Genomic DNA, 25,299 nt, shown 5'->3' on the forward strand with positions numbered 1-25,299 from the left:
AGTCTCTCTTGTCATGATGTTTCTATCTCCTCTCTGAAATCAATAAAAATACATATTTTTAAAAATAACGGGGATACTAACCCAGTAACCGACTGCAGAGGGTGGTCAGGGGGATTCAGTGCGCTAGGCCTGTAAGGTGCTCACCGTGGTCCCACGGCACAGGGGGAGCACCCAGTGAATTGCTGTTAGCTGTCTGTCGTTGCTGAAACAAAGGCCCAGTATTTTTGCTGCCATTTCCGGAAGGTTCCGTTTCAGGTCCACAGCGTGGGTCACGGGCTGTGCAGGGCATCATCCGGGACAGAAAGGTGAACAGGGCAGGATCCCTGTAACTCGGAGAAGAAACCAAGTCCACAAACATGCACAGAACAAGAGAGAGCGAGGGGCGTTTGCGCTTGGGAAGATGAAAAGAGGCGGGGAGGGGGGGGTGGGTGGGTGCCCAGCAGGGTGACTGCTAGGCTAGTGCCACCGAGCTGCACGCGGTTGAAAGGGGATCTGTGCTCTTCTAAGCATGACCCTCCCCCCGCCCCCCAGGATCAGTGTTTGTTAGGAGCTGTAAAGGCCTCTGAGCGGTGTGAGTCGGACAGAAATGGGGGATCAGGAAGAAGCTGTGGCAGGAAGGCCCGGGACAGGTTTATGACCAGCGAGTTGCCGTCTGTCCGCCTTTGCCAGATCAGATTTGCTACGAGCAGAGACAGGACGGGCAGGGAGGCGGGCGGGGCAGGGTGCCAGCGTGTGGGCTTGGTGGCGGGAGCCCAGGGGTGCGCTCGGGGATGAACCTGGCAGCCGTGTGTGGGCGGGATTGGCAGTTGGCTCCGGGACATTCCCGAAGACCAGGTCTCGGGGGGACGCCGAAGGGCAGGTGAGAAGAACTTGGATTTGAGCTCGGGTTCTGGAGAGGAGACGCAGGCCGGCTGCGGGCTCCCTGCCACCTCGGTGCCCTGGTGGTGTGTCCCGCCCCCGCCCCTGCCCACCGAGGGGCCCTGCAGCCTCACCCTCGGGCTCTCCCCACCCCCTCCGTCCCTGCCCCGTGTCCCCACGAGCCTGGGACGTGCTTATCCCTGTCCTCGCACCCAGACGCTGCCTGGCCCGCAGGAAGTGCCGAGGGCTGCTGAGCGAGTGGAGAGAGCGGCCGGGGCGGGAGAGGGGTCACAGACCCGCGCCAGCCTGAGTGTGGGCACACAGGGCAGTCACACTGTCCGGCTGGCACGTGGGGAGTCTCGGGGCCGCATTTGGGGGCCAACTTCCTCCCAGTGCTCGTTGCAACCACAGGGAATATAAAAGGTTGAAAGGTCGCCTGGAGGGATTAGTGGGCTGGGAGGAGGAGGGAGGTGGCATCAGCGGGCAGAGGTTGAAAGGTCGCCTGGAGGGATTAGTGGGCTGGGAGGAGGAGGGAGGTGGCATCAGCAGGCGGTGACCATCCTTCGCAGACGGGCCGACATCCTCCTGTCCGGGGCCTGCCCGGCAGCCGGCTGAGTGTCCGGAACAGGAACCAGGAGTAGACCCGACTGTCGGCCTCCGTCACGTGCGGAGCTGATGGGCTCCTGGGCTCAGCCAATGCGGTGGCTTATTTACTTGGCTTTGGCCACAGGATTGGGGCCGGCGGAGGGGGGGTGGCAGGTACACAGGGCTGTCTGTCGGGCCCTGCGGCAGCCCCTGCTCACACGCGTGATTTCGGGTGCGGCTGGGAGTCTGCGGTTTATCTCCTGGGCCCGTGGGGGTCTCCGCTTCCATCGTGGGCAGGAGGACGGTCTGACCCAGGGGTGCCGGGCAGGGAGGTTCTCGGTGGGGCTTCTTCACGGGGAAGGAGGCGGTAGACAGGTGGGGTGGCGTGGTCATCACCAGGTTACCCTGCAGCATGGGATTGTGGGAGCCTTTGGTTTCTGTGCCAGAGAGGGGGTGCGAAAGGCCGACTGTGGATAGTCTGTGTCAGTACAAGCAGCGGTTAATGCTGCTTCCAAATCAGGTCTTTTGTGACGGCCAAGGTTATCGAAGGCACCTGGAGGTTACATTCCCACCCGCGGCCCAGCGCTGGGGTGGCCCCCAGTCAGCACGTCCGTTAACCTGACACAGCTGAGGTCGAGGACGACGTGAAACCGCTGAGCCAGTAGCTCCCCCCCTTTAGGGTAGAGCGGTGGCGTGTGACCCCGTAGTGATGCGGGCGTGCCCGGCGGGAGGGAGTCCCGGCGCGTCTGGGCTGGGGAGACCTCATGGAGGGTTTCCGAGGAGGTGCCCCTGAGCCGGGACTCGGGATGGGTTACTCAGATCAGGAGGGAGAGGGCTTCCGTAGGGCATGGGCGGGCAGCAGGGACCAGGGCGGGGCTGGGTGGGGGGACAGGCGGAGGGGCAGGCAGAGACAGGTGGCCTCATGCCTCTGGGCCTGGCCCGCCCGTCGGAGGGAGCCCTGGGAGTCCTGAGCGGGCACTGCGGTCTCCCTGGCAGTTCCTGGAGGACGTGGGCAGCCAATGGGCGGGGGGTGGGGGTCAGACAGAAAGCAGGCAGAGCCGTCCGAGGCCGGAAAAAGATGGATCAAAAGGCCTCTGGGTGGCCAGTCCCGACGTGGGCGGCTTTCCCTGGGCGCCAGCGCGGCCGGTCTCGCTCTGCTCGCAGTTCAGGGAACGGCCTGAGCCCTGCGGTTTATCCGCCAGTGGCAGATTCTTAAGGGCTGTCGGGAGAAGCCAGAACACCGCCAAGAAGTAAGTGATAGAAAAGGAGGAGCCAGATTATAAAAAGCTGCAGAAAAATGGAAGGTCGGCTAGTAAGCCTCGTGGTTAAGACGGGCCTGGGTTGCTAGGAAACCATGGACACAGATGAACCTCCCAAAGCGCCGGTTTGCTTATCTTTAAACGGGAGCACTGTGATACCGCCTGTGAGCTGTCTGTGGGTGACAGGGCTCTGTGAACTGCTGAGCCCGGTGCGTGGCGGTAGTAAGTGCCCGGGAGCCGGGAGCGGTCAGCGGTTGGGGCCACTTGGGGGCGTGCTTCCCGTGGAGGCCGGATTGTGTGGGTGCTCACGGTGATTCCTTAAAGGGGTTCCCTAGTAAGCGGGTGCGGAGAGCAGAGCGGTGGTGAGGTCGGAGGGTGTCCCTTTGTCTTGCTTTGTTTGTCCGCCTGCCAGGGAAGCTCCCTGAGGGGCACGCGTGGCAAGTGCTTATTTAGGGGATAAGCCGCCATCTGCTTCCATAGCCCACGGCACGGGCTTATCACAGATGGTGCCTAGTTACTTGTTATTCATGCGCAAGGTCAGTTCTGCCTCATCAGAGGCGCCCTGCCTTCTCCGGATAAAAAGGCAGGGAAGCCCTGGCCGGTTTGGCTCAGTGGATAGAGCAGTGGCTGGCAAACCGCGGCTCGCGAGCCACATGCGGCTCTTTGGCCCCTTGAGTGTGGCTCTTCCACAAAATACGACGTGCGGGCGCGCACGTACAGTGCGAAGTTGACTTAAACCTTTAAGTAAAGTTTATGAAGTTAATTTTAGGGAACGCTGTGGAGTGAAAGAAGATGTAGTGTCGAGGATGGAGAAAGGTATGTGGAGATGGTTTGGACATACAGAGAGGATGAACGAAAGGAGATAGAACGAAACAAGTATACAAGACGAGTGTGGATGGGAGAGTTGGAAGGGTCGACCTCAGCGAACGTACCTCAATCAGATTGAGGACGTCTTTAGCAAAGGCCAGCTTAGGAGTACCCTAATTAAGTTAATAACAAGGTACCTACCTATATAGTTTAAAATATTTGGCTCTCAAAAGAAATTTCAATAGTTGTACTGTTGATGTTTGGCTCTGTTGACTAATGAGTTTGCCAACCACTGGGATAGAGCATCGGCTTGCGGACTGAAGGGTCCCAGGTTCGATTCCGGTCAAGGGCACATTCCCCAGTTGCAGGCTCAATCCCCAGTTGTGGGCGTGCAGGAGGCAGTCAGTCAATATTTCTTTCATCATTGATGTTTCTCTCTCTCTCCCCCTCTCCCTTCCTCTCTGAAATCAATAACAATATACATACACACACATACATATATATTTCCTATATAATAAAAGCATAGTATGCAAATTGTCCTCAACCAGGGGGCGGGTCCGGCAGCCGCTGGGGACCCTACCAGTGCACAGGGAAGTATATAGTATTTTAAATTTCTGATCCCAACAGACCAAATCTTTAAAAATAACATTTTTTATGTGTTATTATAGAACAGAAATTGAAATACAGAAAACTGGAGAGGAAAATAGACAATTACATGTTATAGCACCACTCAGAGATGACTGTTAACAGACATTTTTTTTAAAAAATATATTTTGATATTTTACAGAGAGGAAGGGAGAGAGATAGAGAGTTAGAAACATGGATGAGAGAGAAACATCGATCAGCTGCCTCCCGCGAATCTCCCACTGGGGATGTGCCCGCAACCCAGGTACATGCCCTTGACCGGAATCGAACCTGGGACCCTTCAGTCCGCAGGCCGACGCTCTATCCACTGAGCCAAACCGGTTTCGGCTGTTAACAGACATTTTATACGTTTTTTTTCTTTCTCCGCCAGGATCATTATGTATATACCTTTTTCTGTTTGTTTTGTGTTATACGCTGGGCATTTTCTTACCAGAATATAAGAAAATGGCTAGTGGTTGAGCATCGACCTATGAATCAGGAAGTCATGGTTCGGTTCCCAGTCTGGGCACATGCCCGGGTTGTGGGCTCAATCCCCAGTAGGGGGTGTGCAGGAGGTAGCTGATCAGTTATTCTCTCTCATCATTGATTGATCTATCTCCCCCTCTCCCTTCTTCTCTGAAATCAATTATAAAAAAAATGTATCTGGGCAGTTTTTTGTCAGAATGTTCTTCCATGACATTTAAAAAATATATATATTTCTTTATTGATTTCAGAGAGGAAGGGAAAGGGAGAGAGATAGAAACATCAATGATGAGAGAGAATCATTGATTGGCTGCCTCCTGCATGCCCCCCACTGGGGATCGAGCCTGCAACCCTGGCACGTGCCCTTGGCTGGAACTGAACCCGGGACCCTTCAGTCCTCAGGCCAACACTCTATCCACTGAGCCAAACCGGCCAGGGCTTCCATGACGTTTTTAATGGTCACATGATACATCACTGTGTGGCTATGTCTTAATTTATGTGACCATTCCCTTACTATTAGATATTTAGCTGCTCTTTTTTTTTTTTTTTTGCTATCATGTTATATTACAATTAACATCGGTGAACATGAATCTATTAAAATATTTTTTGAAAATAAGTCTTAAGTAGCCACTTTTAGTTAGAACATCTGCTTCCCTATATCAGATATAATTGCAAAGTGTTTTGTTTTGTTTTTGGTTATGAAATTTAAGTAGAATAGCTGGTTCTCCTTTGATTCATCCCTTTCTTCTTTAGCCACAGACTTAAAAAATAAAATTCCCTTCTTAGAATAGCATTTTCTCAGATTGACTAGAAGATGAGTAATTTCAAGCACGTGAGAGTAAGTTATCTGTTAAACGAAACTCGAAACTCAAGTCGGGTGGCGGGAAGTGCGTGCGGGTCAAACTGCGCTTTGAATGTCAGAGCACAGTTCGTTGGGGTAGGGGGGGGTGGGGGGGGGGCAGAGCCTTAGCGAGAAACCCAGGACCCACCGGGCGGGCGGCGTCTGCTGGCTGCACCTGTGTCGAGGCCCCGGCGCACCCTGAGCTCTGCGCGCACACGGCTGCTTTGGCTGCTGGTCCCGGCCAGAAACTGCTACTGAGAAAAACCAGGTTTCGAAATTGCCTTCCGTTAAGTGGCTTTCTTTGGGGGCGGGGAGGAGGGGGCGGATTTTTTATTACGGAGAAGTCATTAATTGACCTCCTTGCACTAAAGCAGGCCAGCGATTGGCCCTGTCTGTTCCCTTGATTGCGTGTCCCCCCCCACCCCCAATGACCATGACCGTGACCGGGTGGCAGGCATTTCTGCTCCCACCAGGCAGCTGCATCTCTACCCAGAGTCGAGCGTGTTTGCTCTCAGACCGGTTGTTCTGGTTTGGCAGTTACAGCCGTGCCACGATTCCATTCAATCCTGTGGCAGCTGCTGAGCCACTGGCGTGAAGAGAGGGAAAAGTGGGCGCAGAGCAGCACCCACTGCCTGCTGCTCGAGGAGAAAGCAGCTGGAGAGCCAGGGGCAGGCCAGCTTGGGGGGAATCGGGGAATCCCAGATGGCGCTCGCCCTGCCGTCCCCCGTACCTGGCAGCTCTCCGCCGGCAAGGCCGCCGTCCGGGCGGAAGCACTTCCATCACTCGAGCTGGTGGGTGCTTTCTCTCTCGGAAGAGACCTTTTCTCCAACCAGGGGTGGGGAGCCCTCTTCTGGCCACGGGCCACGTGGACGTTTCTAACATCACTCGCGGGCCATACAGAACGATCAGCTCAAAAAGTAGCCTGTCTGTGGCCAAACATTTAATGAACTCCCCGAATGCCTCGGCTGGGCCAGGCCAAATGATTTCTCGGGCCTCCTACAGCCCGCGGGCCGGACGGTCCCCACCCCCGCCTCCCAAGGAGAAAAGGGGCAGGTGTCTTTATAATTGTGTTTATTCAGTGATTTCCTGTTTCAGGCAAACTGCTCGGTGAGCCGGCAGCTAACTGGTTCCAATGGTCGATGGTCGTGGGTGAGGGCTCTCGGGGGCTTCCCTGGCCCCCCTGCTGACACCGGGCTCTGTGGCCAGGTGGGCCCGGCGTGCGGAGCCCTGGCCTGGAGGAGCCTGGGATGAGGCGGTTCCCTGTGATCAGTTGCGTGTCCCATTCCTGCCCTGCCCCTCGCCCTGCCCCTCCTCCTCCTCCACCTTCTTCTCCGCCCAGAGCCCCAGGCCTTAGAAGGTCAGTGCTGGTCTCCAGTGACAGTCACAGCTGGGACAGTTCTCGGAACCGCACACCTGTAACAGCCACATCATCCGGGAAGGGGCAGGGCTTGGGCTGTTTTCTCTGAATATTAGCTAATGAGGCTTCCAGGGAAACGCCCGGAATACGGTTCCGCCAGGACTAGGAGGCCGTCCGTCCAGTTGTGTGAGCCCGAGACCACCCGCCTCTTTCCGGGGCGGCCCATTGGTTTTCAAGCCCAGCCTTTGCCTTTGTGTGGTCACTCGCCCTCAGAGTGAGGGACGCACTGATTTCAGATTCGAGCCAGCCCCACGCGGAGGGGTGGTCCAGGCGACACCCCACGGCCTGCTGCTCTCTGAGGGCAGCCGGTTCTGTCTCAACCAGCAGGACTTCGGGTCTTCAGTCAAAAACAGTCCCCATCGGCCTCTCGGTTCTGTCTGTCGCGTGGGTCGCTCTGGTGGGAGATTGGATGAGCCGCTGGCACAGTCCTTCCCCGCGCAGGCTGCAGTCCGGGATGGTTTCACACCGCCCACGAGGTTGCTGTCTTTTAGGGCCGTTTCATCGTGCTTGCGGCGCTCTCGCTGTATTTTTGTATTTTTCCAGATCTTTCACCTTGGTAACATGTTGCACAGTCCGACTCTGCAGCCACTGAGGGTTTGTTCTTTTTTTTTTTTTTTTTTCATGAAAACTCAAGGAACGCTTGGGAAGCACCGCGGGCGTGTGGGTAGCACGCAGCTCTGGGCATTGCAGGCTTGAGGCACAGGCTCCACCTGGAAGCCGCGGGGAGATGAGCTCCCCCGACAGGTGTTTTCACGGAATGGGGGAGGAATTTGGGCTTTCTAATACCCTGACCTTTAGCATCCAAGGCCACACTCACAGTGCAGGTGCTGCTGCTGGAACTGACCCTGAAGTAACTGGCGAGCTCGAGCAGGTGCAGCACAATGAAGGAGACGAGGTTAAGCTGGCGCACGCCTGCCAGCCTTTCATCACCTAATCCGCGAGCCGGCGGAGTTTAAAGCCCGTGCAACCCAACCTGTGCTGCCGTGGAAAACCGCAGGAGCCCAGGCTCGTCTCCGCCTTCGTCTCTGGGTTATAGAGAACTGTCTGTTTATGTTATCTGGAGAGGAAAATAGCAAAATCCAAAAGGAACCGGTATGTCTCCGAGGGAGGGCCAGTCTGGGTCGGGGCCACACAGAGGGCAGAGAACTGTCAGCCCCAGGGTCAGCTGCTGGCCAAGTTGGAGTGCCCCACCCCCGCCTGCTTGGCTATGGACTTTGAGCATCAGAAAAATGAGGGACTACCCTCCAGAAAGCTTATTGGTCATTTTTCAAGGTTGCTTGAGCATTGAATCAATCTACTAAACATGGGTTATAACGGGGAGGGGAGGGCAGAATCAAGCAGTTATCCTGCTCTTTAGCCCTGGCCAGTTTGGCTCAGTGGAAAGAGCATTGGCCTGTGGACTCAAGGGTCCTGGGTGCAATTCCAGTCAAGGGCATGTACCTCAGCTGCGGGCTCGATCCCCAGCCCTGGTCAGGGCATGTGCAAAGGCAACCAATTGATGTGTCTCTCTCATATTGATGTTTCTCTCTCTGTCTCTCCCCTTCCCTTCCACTCTCTCTAAAAATCAGTGGAAGAATATCTTCAGGTGAGGATTAACAACAAAACATTTATCCTGGTTTTCCTATAGAAACCATTCCAGATACTCAAACAGAGGAGGCAAAAAGCTCTCTACAGAAGAATTCCAGTCCACACGCACAGAAGATGAAATTAAATAATTACTGTTAACTTTAGGAAGTGTGATTGAGGCCTGTAGTGAGAATTATAGTCCTTGCCCATCAGGGATACATATTAAAGACTTTAAGGCTGCAGTGATCAGGTGGCTGAGATTTGCTTTAAGCCCCGAAGCGAGCTTGGGAATGGTGCTGCCTGTCCACCTGGGGAAGGTCCACGGACTCCTAACACGTCTCCCTCCGCTCTGCTCTTTGCTTGACAATATCCGCAATGAAAAGCTAAATCAGAGATAAATAGCAGTGAAACGCAGGCCATTCCTGGGACTTGAACACAGGGAAGTGATAGTAGACTGGACCGTCAGTGGCAGAGAGCAGCTTTCCCAGCGTAATTTACGTCGAGAGAGACGTCCTCACGCGTGGCGTCGGAGCCCTGGGCTTCCTCACGACACCCCTGTTCCTCATGAAAGCTCAGGTTGCACCTCCTCCTTCCTGAGAGAAAGGGGGACAGGTCTGTCCCGCCCTCCGCCTCCGAGAGGGGATGGAGGTGATGCGTGGAGAGGGGGTGCAGGGCCGGGCCTGCAGGGAGTGCTCAGCGAGCGCTGGCCGATCCTGCTGAGGTGGAGGTTGTCCCATCACCGGTGACGCGTTCACTCACATCTTTAAATTCGCATCTGTTCTGATTTTGTTTTCTCTTTCGGGCCTTTCATGGGAAGAGCAGATGCAGTCTGTGTTGGGGGCGGGCGGGGGCTGCAGTGCAGGGTGAGTGCCACGCAGCCCACGGGCCTGTCTCCGTGGACGGTCGTGAGGGCCTGCTGGGTTCTGGCTGCCGCCTCCCCAGAGCCGGGCACGGAGAGGTGCTCCATACGTGTTTCCTGGAGTTCGTGAGTTTTTAACGGGTGTGAGAGTTTCGGGGGCAGCGAGGCTGCCGTCGTCACAGCCTGGCTCTCCCGTGGTCCTGGCATGCTCCAAAGGCAGGGGGCCGAGTCCTGCCACCGAGGATGGTGTGACCGTGTGAGGCCGGCTCGCGTCCAGTTGTCTCCTTTCTCTGCCTTGGCGGGCGTTTGCTTTAGGGCAGTCACCGCATCATCCTAATGCTTCCCTTTCCGGTTCACTGCCAAACCAGGCTCTGCCGTGTGAGCGAGGAAAGCCATTTCCCAGCCCCCAGCGGGGGGTGTATAGTGATGGTGTATCTGTGGTGCTGCTGTGGAACAGTGTATGGTAAACATTTAGGAAGCTAATCTCCGGAGCAGTTTAACAAGTTAACAGGTAACGACAGTGGCCTGAGGCCTGAGGTCCTGATCCCTGCAGATTAGGCTGAGGAGTGTTTAGTGATAGGCCTGTTGGCCAGTTCTGGGCCTTGGAGTGAGCGACTCGATTCCCTTAAGGGGGCGTGTGAGCCCCCATGTCATTTTATTTCACCGGGAAAGCCCTTCTAGTTACGTCAGCCAAGACGGCCCCCAGCTCAGCGACTTGAGAGGCGAGTCCTAAAGGCTGCTTCACCAGGAGACCTGGGCGTAGACCCCAGGGCCGGGGCAGGCCTGGCCTCGGGTGTGTGTTGCCTCCAGACTCCAGGGGTAGAGAGAACAGAGAGGGAGAGAGGGCTGCTTTGAATGGGGAGATGGGTCTGGCCGCCTACAGTCACCCCATAGGGAGGGGACCCAGAGAACCCCATCCTCAGTCCCCATCGCCAAGTCCAGCAAGAACTAGAAGGCAAGGGGCCTGTTGAACTGGTCCCCGTGCCCAGCTCAGCCAGTTGGCCCCTGGGGCACAGAGCAGGATGGAGACAGACATGCCAACACCGTGTCAGTGCCCTGGGGCTGCCACAACAAGGGACTACAAATTTGGTGGCTTAAAACGGGTAGGGCATGTCCGGCCTGCGGGCCATATAAGGCCCCTGAAATCACTTGGCCCTGCGAAGGCATTAGGGGTGAGTTAATTAAATGCTTAACCAAATACAGCAGGCTACTTTTTAAGCTGGTAATGTGTATGGCCCTCGAGTGATGTTATAAATATCCAGGAAAAGGGTTCCCCATCCCTGGCTTAAAACAAGAAAGCGATTCTCCCAGTTCCAGAGGCCTGAGGTCTGCAACTGGTGCCCACACTCCCCCTGGAGGCTCCCGGGGAGTGCTCCTGCCCTCCTGGCCTCTGCTGGCCGCGGCTCCCCGGCTTGTGGCCTCGTTGCTGCAGTCTCTGCCTCATCTGCACGTGGCCCCTCTGCGTCTGCCTCGTCTGTGTGTCTCTTACGAGGATACACGTGGCTGATTCAGGGCCACTCCGATCACCCAGGGAGATCTGGTCTCCGGACCCTTAACTTAGTCACATCTGCAAAGACCATTTTCCCAAACAAGGCCATACTCCCACGATCCAGGGATGAGCATGTGGACACATCTTTGGGGGGTGGGGGGCCATTCAGCCACTCCAAGCACCCTCACTCCCAGGAATACAAACTCCATTGTGACACAGCAGCCCCCCCCAGGCGCACCTGTGATGCCTCAGGCCTCCCCCCTCCAACCCCACCCCATTTTTGATGATGAACAGTTACCTGAACAAGCACAATGGACTGCGGTACAAATGCACTCACACCAAAGGTGTGTGCTGACCACCCTGCAGTAGACACTTCCTGTGGGTGGAGCATGTGGGTTCCACCTCCACAGAGCTGTGCCTTGGAGGCCACGTGGGTGAGAATGTGCGGCCCGTGGGGCTGTGGGGTGGTGGTGGGTGAGCACCGCAGCCACGTCTCCAGGACTAAGCAGGGTGTTGAGCATTTACTCCCAGCACCACCAAGCGTTTCCGTGTGTTTGTTGAAATTCGCTAACATAACTCAGTAGCAGCATTGACTTTGCTGTAAGGACTGTATTACAAGGGGACGCAGAGGACTGCCCGAGCATGTTGTCATAGGAAGGGTGAGCTTGGAAATGGGCAGGTTTAGGAAGGCACAACTCTCAGAGCTGAGGCAGCCGACCGGCCAGCGCCAATCAGAATCCCACGTCCCAGAGCCTTCTGCAGACCCAAGCCTCTGAGCCGGTGACGGCCGGCGGGCGGAGGCGTCCCTCTCCCGTCCCCACGCGTCTCATTTGTAACCGTTGCATGTGTCATTCAGGGGGAGTTCACATTTGTTTGCTTTTTGACCTTTATTTCCTGCCATATTCCTTCAACCAAGTAAGTAAGTAGTGACTAGTGCGTTTGAGGTGGGAAGTGCGTTCTGCGGGAACGCCGTCATTGCTGGGAGCATCCCAGGGGGAAAGGGCTGGACATTCCGCCTGGACAAGTACAATCAAACACCTGTTTTCTAAAACAGAGACAGCTGATTTCCCTGCTGCCTCTGCCCTCTGGCTCTGCCAACACCCAACAGATTTATTTTTATTTTTAAAATATATTTTTATTGATTTCATAGAGGAAGGGAGATGGAGAAAGAGACATTAATGATGAGAGAATCATCCATCAGCTGCCTCTTGTACGCCCTCCATTGGGGATCAAGCCTGCAACCTGGGCATCGAACCATGACCTCCTGGTTCCTAGGTCGCGGCTCAACCACTGAGCCACGCTGGCTGGGCCAGGTTTGTTTACTGTTAATTAAAAAATAAAATTTTCAGTAAATTTGTACGTTTATTATATACAAACAGAAAAGAGAAAGTAACAAGGTCACACAGTCCAGAGGTCGCCGTTGACTTTGGGGGGACACTCATTCAGCCAGCGCTGCTCAGGGGAGACAGATGGGCAGATAGCTCCCGGCCGTCGGGTCCTGCTGTAAGTGCTGCTTCGGCAGCTCATTTTCCTCCCATCGTGAGCAGAAAGGGGAACTGCAGTGAAACCGAGCACAGCGATAAAAATGCTTCCTACCACAGCGAGATTATTTCCTGAAAAGATTGCTCTCTGGTTAAGAAAAAGGATCATGAGAACCATCAAGGGTTGGCGACAGTTTTCAATTTCAGGCGTCTGCTGGCTCGGCACCACGGCTCCTGAAGCGCGGTGGCCCCTCCACGGGGTCTCAGGTTCCTGTACAGAGCGAGCGGCCACAGCAGCGCGGCTGGGATCGGGAGTCGGGCTGTCACCCGGCCCGGCCCCGGGACCTGCCGAGTGCCGTGGGCGCTGCCCGACCAGCACCGCCGCTGTTTCCTCCCGTTTCCCCGGGAGCAACGGGAAGGAACACTGAGGGGGAAGGTGTCTTTCTGCGTCGCGTTGAGCGGCCCGAGCTCTGCTGTGGGGCCCGGGTGTGGGAAGAGCTTCGTCAGCTGCTTAGAAAGAAGCTCCCGCCACCGCAACCGTAACCGTGTCCACCTGGAGAGGCTGTGGGTGTGGGCTGGCGGCCACTTAGAAGTCACTGGTTTGTTTAAATGTAAAAACATGAACGCCCGAAGGATCTAAAAAATCACAGCTCGCTCGGTGGGCCTCCTCTGCTGGCCGGTGGCTTTGCCCTCTTCTTTGTGCAGACGAACTGCCTTTTGCTGCTAGCCTGTTGCTTCCTGTGTTCCCCTCCCCTGGGACTTCCAGGCGCGTAGAAGTGACTTTGACCTGACTCTGACCCTGCGAGAAGAAGGTGGCCGAGCTGACGCGTGCTGGGCGCTGGCCTGCCGGAGGTGACGAGAGGTTGCCGTGGCGTTCGTGTTCCAGCCGGGCAGACGGGGCGCCAGAACACACTCAGTGCCCATTGCGAGTAGCGGCACCGTGACCGAGCGTGGCTGCCGGCGTGCAGTTTCCGGGCCGCATGGCATTTGCATGTTTAGTGTTGAAAGGAATTGCCGCGCTGTTTCTCAGAGCGGCTGTTTGGTGGTGTATTTGTTTTTCTTTGTTTATTCTTTGAAATGCTCAGCAGTCGGAGGGAAGACCTCAGGACATCGCCCGTGTGGCCTGCGCTCTGTGGGTTGGGGCAGAGGGAGCCGCTGGGCCCTGCTGGGCCCGTGGTGCCTGAGTCCGTTCCGAGGCCCCCAGGCCTGGCTCGCAGCAGCAAGAAAGGGGAGGTTCCTGCTGTAGGTTCCTAGTGCTGAGCCGGAGGCGTCTCTCCCTTTGATCTGTTAAGCTGCGCCCACTCTTCAGGGCCCGGGGCCCTTCATCTGTGTGTGTCCTGCTGCAGGCGTGGGGCGATGGGCCTCGTCTTTGTTCTCTTACTCCACCAAGTTGTGCGTGTGCTCTTCTGCATGTGTGCGTGCACACACGTCAGTGAGTGCGCCTCCGGTGGGCATGGCTCGAGGGGGGCAGTGGCTCGAGGGGGGCAGTGGCGGCAGCACAGCCAGGGCCCTACCCTGTGACTGTGGAGAGGAAGGAAGTAGTGAAAATAGATGGGGGTGGGGGCGGAAGGGGGTGGTGTGCAGGGAGCAGAGAGGACTGGCACAGGCTTGAGGGAGAGAACGGGCAAATAGTGTGGACCGCGTGCTGCTGAACCTCAGGTCCAGAAAGCGGGTTGCGGTGGGTGGAAGGAAACTAGAGCAGGAGGGACCACCCTCCATCCCCCCCTCACCTCCCAAGAGGAAGGAGAGGGCAGAAGGAAACCCCTGTGGGGCAAACAGTCCCCTCCCAGCTCAGGGTCCGCTCAACTGATGGTGACCAGCAGCGGGGGAGCTGCGGTGGGCGGGGTGGGAGCGAGGGGAGCAGGCTCAGGGGCACCAACCGCCTCCCCAGGGCCCCAGGCCTGAAGGTCATGGGTCATGATGTCGCCCGCTGGCCCCTCCGATAGTGATTCTTTAACCTCCCCTGGAGCAGCAGACACTTGGTCTGAAAAAACCTGTCTCCTCCCGGGAGGAGTAAGGCGTTCCAGGCAGCACAGCCACTGCGGAGCGGGTGGGGGACAGAGCCCGCCCGCACGCTCGCGGGGAGGGAGGTGGCTTGCTCTTTAAGAACGGGAAGCAGCATCCACACTAGATGCCGAGGGGCCGGCCGGGAACTAACACGCTTGGGTTCTCACCGTCCTGCGTGTTCCCTGCAGACACAGAACGTCCAGCTTAACAAAGAAATGACGCTCGCCAGCAACCGGAGCCTGGCCGAGGGGAACCTCCTGTACCAGCCCCAGCTGGACGCGCGGAAGGCGTGCTTGACCCAGAAATACCAGGAGCTGCAGGTGCTGTTCGAAGCCTACCAGATCAAGAAGACCCAGCTAGGTAACTCGGGGCCATCGGATCGGTCAGGAGTGGAGTTGGGAGCCCTTTCCCAGCTGCTGCGGCCGGGAGAGCAGTGTTCTTCTGGGGAGACCTTGGAGGAAGAGGCGACCTGGGGAGTGTCTGAACCGTGAGGCTCCGCTGCGTCACCTGTGCGGTTAGGCCCTCAGAGTTAGTGTTGGAATGATCGTCACCGGGACGTTGCATTTTAATGTCTCACTTTAATTTCCAGCCATGACGAGAGGAGGTGGGAACAGAATAGAGTCCTGGGAGCTTTGGGTAGGTTTCAGGGAGACTTCTCGGTTAGGAGGTTAAAAACCACCCCCGTGGAGGTCACAGGGGCATCGGATAGCCTGGTCCCCCCACTGTCTCCATAACTTCGGTAAAAATGGACCAGAACACACCTAGCCGGACAGTGACAGGGAAGCGGCCGCGTGCCCCGTGCGTGAGGATGCAGACTGCGCGGCCCCTGGGCGTGACAGACACGCACACCCCACCCCGGGCGTGCCGACCCCCAAGTGGGTGTTGATGTGGCTTGGAGGCTGTGGCTTTACTGTTAGCTGGACTTGGGGACCATCTGCATGTCCACTGTACGGTGACGGGCTCCACAGGGTGGCAGGCAGGAAGTGCGATGTCGCACGGGGAGTGTGGAGCGAGTCGCGTGCTCAGTATCAGTCCCAGTCCTCCGAGGGGCAGAGGGACCTGGGCTCTGGGGCGAGGTGCACCTGTCCTCGGATTTAGTCTCACTTCCTGGAGAGTCCTCAGCAGTGTGACTGCTGTCGCCTTTCTGGCTACAATGCTCGTGCTTTGAAGGGGGAGTGGGAGGGGTGTGGGGAGCGTGGTTGTGAGGCTGGGGCCCTGTGATTTCCGAGGGTCAGCCCCCTGCTCACCCTGCCTCTGGCTTCTTCCAGACAGACAGCCCAGCAGTGCTTCCTTGGAGACCCTGTTAGCACTTCTTCAGGCCGAAGGAGCCAAGATTGAGGAAGACACGGAGGTAAACAGCCAGTGTCCCTGGCCCAGTTCCCTCGGGGACGAGCACCACACCCGAGGCCAGGAGGTGGCGCCTCCCAGGCTGCTCCTGAACCGAGTGGCCTGGGCTGGGGGTGCAGCAGGGAGTGGGGTCAAGTGAGGGGTGCCTGTTGTGCTGACTTAGCGAGGGTCTCATGGGCGCTGGGGTGCCATCTGCTCTGAGTCAGTAGGTGAGAAGTGCCCACGGGACGCAGCCGAGCACTGGAGGCTGGAGCCTCACTAAGCGAGGAGATGAGTCTGGGGACAGTTGTAGCTGCGAGGCTGGCGTAGGGGTCCAGGTGGGACCCCGGTGGGCACAAGCTAGCTTCGGTCCTGCTGAGCCCACGTGTGTCAGGATGCAGCCAGTGGAGGGAGCGGACGGCTCGGGCTGGCCTAGGAGAGGGTTGGAACTGGGCACGGTGCTGTCCTCTCGGCCGAGGGGCCCCCTGCATCCTGAGGCCGGCTCTCCCCAGCCTGCTGCCGTCCAGCTTGTGGTTGGGAGGTGGGCCCGCGGGGTCAGCCAGGCCTGCCGTGCGGAGCTGTGGTAGATGGGGCTGTGGTGACCGGAGGGTCCTAGTTGGGAGGAAGCTGGGGTGCCTCTCCGAGCCCACTGGGTGGTGGAGGGAGAGTCCTCCCCCCAGGGCTGGGCTGTCCCTGTGACCGTGTCCCCTGCTGCTTTCAGGACATGGCAGAGAAGTTTCTTGAGGGAGAGCTGCCTCTGGACTCTTTCATCGACGTCTACCAGAGCCAGCGGAAACTGGCCCACGTGCGGAGAGTGAAGATCGAGAAGCTGCAGGAGATGGTGCTAAAGGGGCAGAGACTCCCGCAGGCTCCGGCCCCACTGTCGTCCAGGGTGCCCGAGCCAGTGCCCGCCGCCCCGGAGGCCAGCGGGCCCCCCTCCGTCATGCCTCGGCGCATCCCGCCCCCTGTGCCTGCAGGACGCTTAGCCACGCCGTTTACTGCTGCCATGGGCTCAGCACAGGCCCCGCTGTACCCTCCCCTGCCCCCCCGCATGGGCCTCCCCGCGCAGTTTGTGTCGCCATACCCACCACCTCTCCCCCAGAGACCCCCGCCCCGGCTGCCTCACCAGCCAGGCTTCATCCTGCAGTGAGGGTCCCCGTCCATCCGTCCTGGGAGACTCGCGCCAGCCTGCTGGCCGGGCCCACACTTGGGAGGGAGCGAGGCCCAGGGCCCAGTGGCGTCTGCTGTGAGCACTAGGTGGGGTGAGTAGTGTGGGGCCCTGGTTCGTGCTGGTGCCAGTTTGCAGTCTCCATTCTCGTGCGGTTTGTGTTGTGAGCTCACGAACCTGGGGAAGCTGCCCTCCCTCCCCTTTAGAATCATGGTCCTCCCGTCGCAGCTTTTGCGGTCAGCATGGTTCCTGGTTTCTGCTTTATTTTCACGACAGTTTGTCCCAGCCTGTCCCAGCCCAGTGAGGGTCGGCCGAGGGGCCAGCCCTAGAAGGTGCTCACTGAGTCTGTGGGGTGACAGCTCCCCACTCCTCCAAAACCTCAGTCCTTCAAAGCCATCTCGCAGGTTTGCACTTGGCTCACTGCTCAGTGAGGTGGGCGGAGCTGGACTTTGCACATCGCTGTCCTCCCAGCTCCCCCCACCCCCCCCTCAGCCGGTCCCAGGGTTTCTATGAAGAAATACTCCAATATTTTTACTACGTGTGTAAATTTCCTGTTTTATATTGGGGAAGAAAACTTTTTGACACAAAACCATTCAGGGAAACTTTATAAAAAATGCACATTGTTTTGAGCAGATGGAAGTGTAGGTGACATGAATCCTGTTACAGGCGGCGGGTGCACAGCTTCACCGGTGCCATGGGGGCTGCCCCAGGCCATGGGGTGGCTGCAGCCCCCAGCTGCCTTCAGGAAGGGCACTTCACACTGTGTTGTAAGAAGTTCGTGCCCTGAACCAGGGTCCTCTTAGCCAATATTCTCAGCCTCTGGCTGGGCCCTGGGAAGAGAGGGTGCCAAGCTAGGACACTCTTCCTGCCCCTCCAGGTTCTCGGCTATAGGTGCCACACGTGCTGAATTCCGAGGTGGGGGGTGTGTCACCACCTACCTGTGGACAAACAGGCCAGGTGCTCAGGTGGGGAACTCCTGGCTGCTGCCGAAGCTCAGACAGTCTGTCCCAGTGGCCACGGGTGAGGCCACCACCTTTGTACTCAGTGTCCACACAGTTCTCCTGGACTTGAACTCTACTGTATTGTACCTGTTTTCAGAGAAACAGAGCTGTATAGGACCATTTGCTGCCATGCCAGTCAGGGGCGCCTGCCATGTTCTGTGAACCCTGAGAGCAGTGCCACCCACCCCATACCTCTGCCGCCGAGCAGGACGCAGCTGACATGGGCTCCGTGTGGATGTGGCGAAGGGGCTGCCAGGCCGGCCACGCCATTACTCCGGGGCCATGTCTGAGCTGTGGTGAGGCCGTGGGACCCTTTTTAATAAATAGAGAATTGTTACTAACAGTCCTGTCACTTATTTACCTGTGTGTGATGTTTGGTTCTAGAACATCAGTGAAGCTGACTGGTGTGTCGCTGAAGTTAAAAATGAAAGCCACCGAGACGGCGGCCACAGCCGCCTCGTCCAGGGCCCTGGCCCTGAGGCAGAGCCCTTGTCCTGTTTTGAATCAGGAATTCTCACAGCCATCAGCGAAGGGCAGAGAGAAGCAGGGTCCTCGCCGGTCTCAGTGGACGCGGCCCCGGCTGCTGCCCACCTGATGGAAACAAAAACATTCCTGCTTGTTTCAAATGACAGAAGTCAGTGGCTGACATTCTGCTCTGGGGATCTCCCCCCGCCCCCGCCAAAGGCTGAGCCATGCCTGGGACCCTCACTGCCCGCTGTCCCTGTCTGCGGACGAGCCTGATGCCCTGGGAGGGACTCTCAGTGGGTGGGTACAAGGAGCCCCACAGCAGCCTGAGCAAGCTCGCCCCCCGCCGGCTCCTAAACAGACACCATTCCCCGTGTGGCACTGTGCGCTGGGGTTTTCCTGAGAAAGCAATTCCTTTTTTAAAAAGAATTTGTATCTAATAGTTTCTCTTTCCCAGTGGCTCCAAGCTTACAGACAGAATCCAGTCCACCCCACTGCAGGCGCTGGCCCGGGCATGGGTGTGGCTCCTCACCCAGCCTTGTCTGGTCCTCTCCTGCCCGCTGGGCCCCTTGGCTCACGAGAAGGGGGCGGGGGGTGGCAGGCGGGACAGTACCTGACCCAAGGCTTCTCATTCGGGGTCTCCAGTTCAAGTGTAGTCGACTTGCACCGATGTTCACTGGGGTGCACTGGGTGAGAGAACAATCCGCTTTAGTCTTCTCAAGCTGTGTCCCTTATGAATAAGAACAGGCATTGGCCGTGAAAAAGAAAAAAATCTTACCTTTTGCAACAGCGTGGATGGGCCTGGAGAGTATTATGCTAAGTGACATAAGCCAGTCAGAGAAAGACAAGCACCATGTGATGTCACTCATATGTGGAATCTAATGACCAAAATGAACTAACAAAGAAACACTCATAGATACAGAGAACAGACTGACAGCTGTCAGAGGGGCAGGGAGTTTGGGGGCTGGGTGATAAAGGTGAAGGGATTAGGCAAGAAGAAGAAAAAACACCTCATAGATACAGACAACAATATGGTGATTACAGATGAAAGGTGGGGGGAGGAGATAGAAGGGGTAAAGGGGGATGGTGATGGGAGGAAACTCGACTTGGGGTGGTGAACACAACACAATATACAAATGGTGTATTATACAGTTATACACTGAAACCTATACAATTTCATTAGCCAATCACTCCAATAAGTTCAATGAAGATACAGTACTGATCAGGTAGGTGCTTGTCAAGATACCTAGGCACATTAAAAACAACCACAAAAGACCGCCTTCATGGACTCCAGTTCTTGCAAAGTAAACGGACAACAATCATGTAAATGAACAAATCAGTAATATGCTTCCTAGAGAGTAGTGCTATGAATACAACATGACAACAGGACAGAGCAATTCTTCCATTAAAGTAACTTTTTCATTCATCCATTTGAAAACACGTTTGTCTGTTACTGCTCGTCTTGCTAACATCTCCTGAGGGTGCCATGTGTGCCAGGCAGCCATAAGCAGTTACACGCATTATCTTCCAAGCCCTCAGCACTCCCACCCGTGGGTGCTGTGAGTCTGCATCTTATACAGGAAGACAGACTCCCCGTCTCCATTCCGGACACGAGGCTGGAGGAGGCACAACGGGGATTCACACGAATCCACAGCTGTCCAGTGAGGCAGCCGTACGTACACCCTCAGAAATGTCCCCTCACCAGGGTACCCTCCCCTCCTTGCCAGACAAGCTCCGTGAGATGGAGGTCTTTCTTTGTTGCTGTATCTCCAGTACCTGGCATGCTGTTTGGCACAGCAAGGTGCTCAGTAAATTTTTTTTTGCCAAAGCAAAACAACCATACAAAAGCACAGGCAGGGGCCCCTCCCTGTTTACAGAGACCAGTTTCCAAAGCAGTGACCCACCTGGACCTCAGTCACCCTGGGGACAGGAGTGGACGCATGTCTGAGGACACGGTGGGAGTTCTGCCAGCTGGGCAGGAGCCACCTTGACCTTTCCTCCACCCCCTCCCCCGACCGGCACTGTCCTTTTGTTCCAGATGCTTGATCTGAGGCCAAGGCAGGCAGCCAGGAGCCTTCCCTCTCCCCAGTGCCCGCCTGGGAACCAGCTGTGTGCTGGGGGGAGGGGATCAAGAGCCACGGGGGCTGGGGACCTGCCTTGGATGTGGCCTGGGGGCCGTGGAGAAAAGCCCTAAACCACCACTCACCACACAGGCGTCCGGGCCTCCACTCGTAAACTTCCCGGAGAAACCACCTCAGTGACACCTGGCAGAAGCAGCAGCACCAGCCAGGGTTGCTGTGGTTGCAATGCCGCTGTCACCTGCAGAAACTAAGCGAGTCCCAACCCAGCTCCTGGCCCCCGAGAAATAAACAGCCCGGGCGCAGCCCCTCACTGGGGCAACAGTGACCACAGTCAAAGTGCATTTTATTGCCAATTGGACCCCAATCCAAGGAAACACTGAACTCTAAGCCCAGAACTGGATCCTTGTGCTCATCCCGACACAGTGGGTACTGGACGCAGGGGGTGGTCCTCGCAGGGCCGGTCCCCTCCCCCCAGCCAGGGCCCCACCCCACCCAACCACTCCCCAAGGGCGTCTCAGCAATGCAGTTCTTCCGAGTCCTCCTTCAGCGGGCAGGGAGGCCACGCTGGGCTTCAGCACCGGGCGGAGTGGGGCTGCCCTCTTCTGTGGAGCACGAGGCTCCCTTGGTCCGGAGGATGGCGGCAGGGCTATGGTTCTGGGCTTTCTGGCTGAGCTGGAAACCTCATGGCCCGGGAGGTGGAGGTGGGCAGTGGGCAGAGCCCAGAGCTGGGCCTCCAGGGCAGGGGCAGCCAGAGAGGAATGAAAAACAGGAAGTGGGCGGCCACCGGATTTCAGCGGGAACAGACTCCAGGAGCGAGGGCAGCACCTGTGCCCAGCAGGCATGGGGCTGTCAGCCCTGCCTGGCCCACGGCAGAACCCGGCCCGCCTCTCCCCCCAGACCACGTCCTCCTCAGCACCCCCATCACTGGTGCCCGAGAGCGAGGCCTGAGGAGAAAGGGCACTGTCCCAGTCCTGCTTTGCCTAAGTCCCATCTCCATGGAATCAGTGTCCCAGAGACCAAAACCCAGGGAGACTCACGCAGTCCCGACAGCCAGCACTGTGTTCTGCTCACCTCTCACCTCAGAACTCGAGTCCAAAAGGCAGGGGAGGCCCTGCCCACCCCACCCCCATGGCCCTGCTCCCAGCGCGCCGAATACAAACTCACAAGGAAAAGCTCTAGCTGGGAACATACAAATGTCTGTGTATTTCCTGAACCGTGGCTCCAGCCTGCTGAGCCTGGATGCTCTTGGTCCCGTGGCAGGTAGGTAACTCACATCCAGGAGAACTGCCCTGTCAGCCCCGCTCGGCCCAGATCCAGGGGCTCAGCAAGGGCTGGGGCCTCTCGGACACTGACCCAGGCCGTGGGCAGGCCCGGCCACCTGGTGTGCGTGCCGCGCCCCTCAGTGCCTCCTTAGCCGAGTCACGGTAGCCACGTGAGGCCCAGGCCGCCTGTCAGGCTCCCGCTGGACCCCTCGGAGCCTAGGAGTTCATGAGTTGAGCAGGGCAGACGCCATCCTTTTTGTCCAGCTGCAGGGGTCAAAGGGGAGGTGCTCACTTGACATTGCAAGGGGTGCATAACCAGCCAGGCCCCCTGCATCCTTGTCTCCTCAGCCCCCTGCATCTTCCTCTGGAGTGAGCCGAGCTCCCCATGTTGCTGGGTCAGCATTTGCTCCTGCTGGTCAGGGTTTTCTGACCTTCCCAAGGCCCCGTGTCCCGCAGACCTGGGAGCAAGAGGCTGGCAGCACCTCCAGGGCCCCTCCCCATCCCAACACTGGTGCCTGGCACCTGGTGGTCCTACCTGGTGGTCCTGCCTGGGGGCCACACTGGGCTTCTGGGCCAGGGGTGGCTTCCTGGAGGTCCCGCTGTGGGGGGCACTGCTGGGCTGGCCAGGCTCCTCCTCTCCAGGCGTCCCCACCCCCACAGCCAGTGCATAGTGTTGCTTCCGAAGCTCTCCCAGCCGCACACGCTCCGCCTCCAGCGTCTTCTCCAGCTCCAGGACCCGAACCTGCCGGCGAGCACCACTCAGCAGAGCCCTCTGGGAGCTCGGCCCCAGGGGAGGGACAGGCCTAGAGGCTGCCCAAGCACCTACCTGGGTCTCCATCTCCTGCTTCTTCAGCTTGATGAGGGACATGCCAGAGAAGTCCATGGTGTCTGTGACCAGAGACGGGGTAAGTGTCTGGGTCCCCGCCCGCCCCCCCAACGCCACTCCCAGGCCCCCAGCTGTCACCTCGCTCTTCGATCTGCTCTTGGCCTGACTTAGTGGAGGCCACCACGTTGGCGGCCATCACGTTGACGGTGCGGGAGCACTCCTGCAGGCGGCTCAGGTGGCGGCTGTCCTTGTTGGCCTTCACCTGGGGAGCGTGGGGGTGGGTCAGGATGCAGGGTGGCCCCCATGGGACCACCCCATCCCGAGGTCTCCCGGCCACATGCGGTGCATCCATCCCAGCCAGGAGGTGGGGAACCTGAGCAGAGGCCGGGCCGGGCACGGAGCCTCACCTTGGAGGCTGCCACCAGCTGGGCCGTGCTGGCCGCAATCTCGTGGGAGCAGACGATGAGCTCTTCGTACTTGCCCGTGTGAAGCACCACCTTGTCAGCCGACTCCCTGGGGGCAGAGCGGGCGGGGCCTGGGTCTCCAACCCCTGGAGATCAGGGCCACCCCACACTCCCTCCTCAGACCCTGGGCACCACACTCCCTGCTGCCCCCCACCTGGGGCAACATACACCAGCTGCGTGGCTCCCCAGCCGACGGCCTTGGAGGCGGAGATGAGGCCTTCAGTCCACCTTGAGTTCTTGGCGTAAAATTCCTGCTGCGTGGCTGCCCCCTAGTGGCGACAAGAGGGCAGGGCAGACCAGTCAATGACATCACAGGTGGCAATGGATGCTCCCCAGGGCCCTTCTCTGGGCTGTGGGGGGTTCAGCTGACTGCCAGGCAAGTGTGCACACTGGCGGGTCTCATCACTGCACCCTTCAGGAGTCTCCTGTCCAAAGGAGCCCTGTGGCCTGGGATGAGAAGGGCGCTGGAGCGGTGGCCCTTCAGGAGTAGCTGAGTGACCCCCACCCTCTCCCCCAAAGGCCCAGCTCACCCTGCCGCTCTCCACAATCTCCTTCTGCAGGCTGGTGGATGTGGTCACCAGGAGCCGGATGGCCTGCCAAGACCAAGACTTATGTCACACCTGGGGCAGCCCTCTCAGCTACAGCCCGCCCCTGGGGTCCCAGCTGGCCGCTCACCTTCATGAGGTCTGTGCAGGACTTGAGGATCCTATGGGTTGGAGGGGGGGGAAGAGAGGGCAAGCTGCTGTAGTGTGGCCAGGAAGCCACAGGGGGTTAGGGGTTTGGGGGGTTAGGGAGCCTGGGACACGGGGCCCACAGGGTGGGGTGCGCTGCTCATCCCTGTGCTTCTGGAAAGCGAGTTCGGAAGGCAGACTGCTAGTGCTGGGAGGCGGTGGGAACCTGCTTCGTCCCGGGCCTGGGGGCAGAAGTGGACTCACCTCTCATTCACCTCCAGTTTCACCCCTGAGCTGGCGTGGCGGGCCTGGTTCATCATGTCCTGCACCAAGGATATAGCTGTGAGCCGGCTGGGAGGAGGGCAACTCGGGAGGAAGGGGGCTGCTGGAGCAGCCGCTGCACCAGGAGGGGTGGGCTCGGCTCAGGGCACCACATCAGGGCTGCCTCCCCGTCCAGACCTGCACAGGCCACCTGTCCTTGGCAGAGGGGGGGCAGCCTGCTCTCAGCCCACCCTGCCCAGCGTCCTGCAGGACTGCACCGGTCCTACCTCGATCCTCCGCACGGCCTCCTCGATGGCCGAGGACGTGGCTGCCATCTCCTTGTCCACCAGGGCCCCCAGCTCCTCCTGACGCACGTCCAGGCTCTTGGGCTTCAGCTCCTGGGGGAGGCAGGCACCCAGGGCTCAGATGGGGTGAATTCAACCCCCAACCACCCCACAGGGAGCCTGGGGCAGCAGGACTCGTGCTCTGTCCCCCAGCACCTGGTCAGCCCAAACTGGAGAAAGGTGCAGAAAAGTTGGGGACCCAAGCCTCAACCCAACCCACTGCCCTCCACCAGAGCCCAGCCCACACTCAGCACCGGGCTGCACCCTCACCTGGCCCAGCTGGAGGATGGCCTGCAGGGGGCTCCGCACCCGGTCGGGCTGGGCCTGCTGCACAGCCTGCTGATCCTGCAGCTGCCCCACGAGCTCCAGCGCCCGGGCCCCACACTCCCGGCAGGCGTCGACCAGGCCTGGGGGAGAGGGCTGTCAGGGGAGCCGGCGCCCGAGGACCCTGGGAGGAGTCTCCATACAGGGTCCTGCCCAGACTCTGATGCCAGGACCTGTCTGCAGACTCCCACCCGTCCCTGGTCCACCGTGAGAACCTGCGGGACACAGCTGGGGCCCACTTACGGTCGGCAGGGTCGGTGGGGGCCAGGTGGGAGGTGGCACTGCCGTTGATGATGGTGTCCGCAGCCAGGTGGGAGAACTGGGTCAGGGCTGCCACCAGGGCAGAAGCATCTATGGGCAAGGAGAGGAACGAGACGCTAATGCTGCTGCCACGGAGCGAGTCCTGGCCAGCGCCTGAGAGCAGGCGCCAGGCCCTCTAAGACAGGTGCCCGCGCCCAGTCCACGGATGAGGAGGAGGGCTCAGAGGGGAGAAGGTACTAGGCGAAGGTCATGCAGCTAGAAAACAGCAGAGCGGGAACCAAACCCAGGTCTGTGACCCAGGCCTACAGGGCGGGCTCCCAGGTGGGCATGGTGGGGGCACCTGTTGCGGGAAACCACCCGAAGGCAAGAGGCAGCCAGGGCTGGTGGAACCAGCACCCAAGTGCCCTGGCCTCTCCCTGCCCAGTCCTGCCCTGCACTCACCTGATCTGGAGGTCAGGTACTGTGCGTGGCCCGTCTCCAGGGCGCTCACGGCGTCCAGGGCCACCTGGGCCCTGCTCACTAGGTAGTCTGCAAGCGAAGGGAGAAGGGGTGAGGGGCAGACCTCTCAG

At 58.5% G+C, this 25,299-nt stretch overlaps 2 protein-coding genes and 1 long non-coding RNA gene across 7 annotated transcripts in view; 1 reads left to right on the plus strand and 2 right to left on the minus strand.

The window, feature by feature from the left end:
* Positions 1 to 6,144: 6,144 nt before the first annotated feature.
* Positions 6,145 to 18,112, plus strand: VPS37B (VPS37B, ESCRT-I subunit). Its single transcript, XM_006110105.3, is given in 5 exon segments — positions 6,145 to 6,180; positions 6,183 to 6,248; positions 14,465 to 14,636; positions 15,545 to 15,627; positions 16,324 to 18,112. Coding segments are annotated over 5 exon segments (771 nt in total). The 5' UTR covers positions 6,145 to 6,159; the 3' UTR covers positions 16,753 to 18,112.
* Positions 17,360 to 19,119, minus strand: LOC111823493. Its single transcript, XR_002826506.1, has 2 exons — positions 18,850 to 19,119; positions 17,360 to 18,362 (listed from the first exon to the last, which is right to left on the minus strand). It is a non-coding gene; the product is annotated as an uncharacterized LOC111823493 (long non-coding RNA).
* Positions 19,120 to 20,639: 1,520 nt separating this feature from the next.
* HIP1R (huntingtin interacting protein 1 related) overlaps positions 20,640 to 25,299 on the minus strand; it is a 29,217-nt gene continuing 24,557 nt past the window's right edge. For 2 of the 5 annotated variants that reach the window (XM_006103817.3, XM_023745043.1), the window contains 13 exons: positions 25,172 to 25,258; positions 24,713 to 24,820; positions 24,416 to 24,552; positions 24,089 to 24,199; positions 23,805 to 23,863; positions 23,545 to 23,575; positions 23,400 to 23,462; positions 23,038 to 23,138; positions 22,813 to 22,918; positions 22,544 to 22,667; positions 22,406 to 22,467; positions 22,115 to 22,321; positions 20,640 to 21,843 (listed from right to left, as the gene is read on the minus strand). In XM_006103817.3, coding sequence (XP_006103879.1) covers positions 21,796 to 21,843; positions 22,115 to 22,321; positions 22,406 to 22,467; positions 22,544 to 22,667; positions 22,813 to 22,918; positions 23,038 to 23,138; positions 23,400 to 23,462; positions 23,545 to 23,575; positions 23,805 to 23,863; positions 24,089 to 24,199; positions 24,416 to 24,552; positions 24,713 to 24,820; positions 25,172 to 25,258 — 1,244 coding nt within the window. In that variant the 3' untranslated portion in view covers positions 20,640 to 21,795. Of the gene's footprint in view, positions 21,844 to 22,114; positions 22,322 to 22,405; positions 22,468 to 22,543; positions 22,668 to 22,812; positions 22,919 to 23,023; positions 23,139 to 23,399; positions 23,463 to 23,544; positions 23,576 to 23,804; positions 23,864 to 24,088; positions 24,200 to 24,415; positions 24,553 to 24,712; positions 24,821 to 25,171; positions 25,259 to 25,299 lie in introns of those variants that run through there. The other 3 variants (XR_002826507.1, XR_002826508.1, XR_002826509.1) reach the window with 3 other exon arrangements.

The sequence above is a fragment of the Myotis lucifugus genome, unplaced genomic scaffold, assembly GCF_000147115.1.
Source record: "Myotis lucifugus unplaced genomic scaffold, Myoluc2.0 scaffold_511, whole genome shotgun sequence".
NCBI lineage: Eukaryota > Metazoa > Chordata > Mammalia > Chiroptera > Vespertilionidae > Myotis > Myotis lucifugus.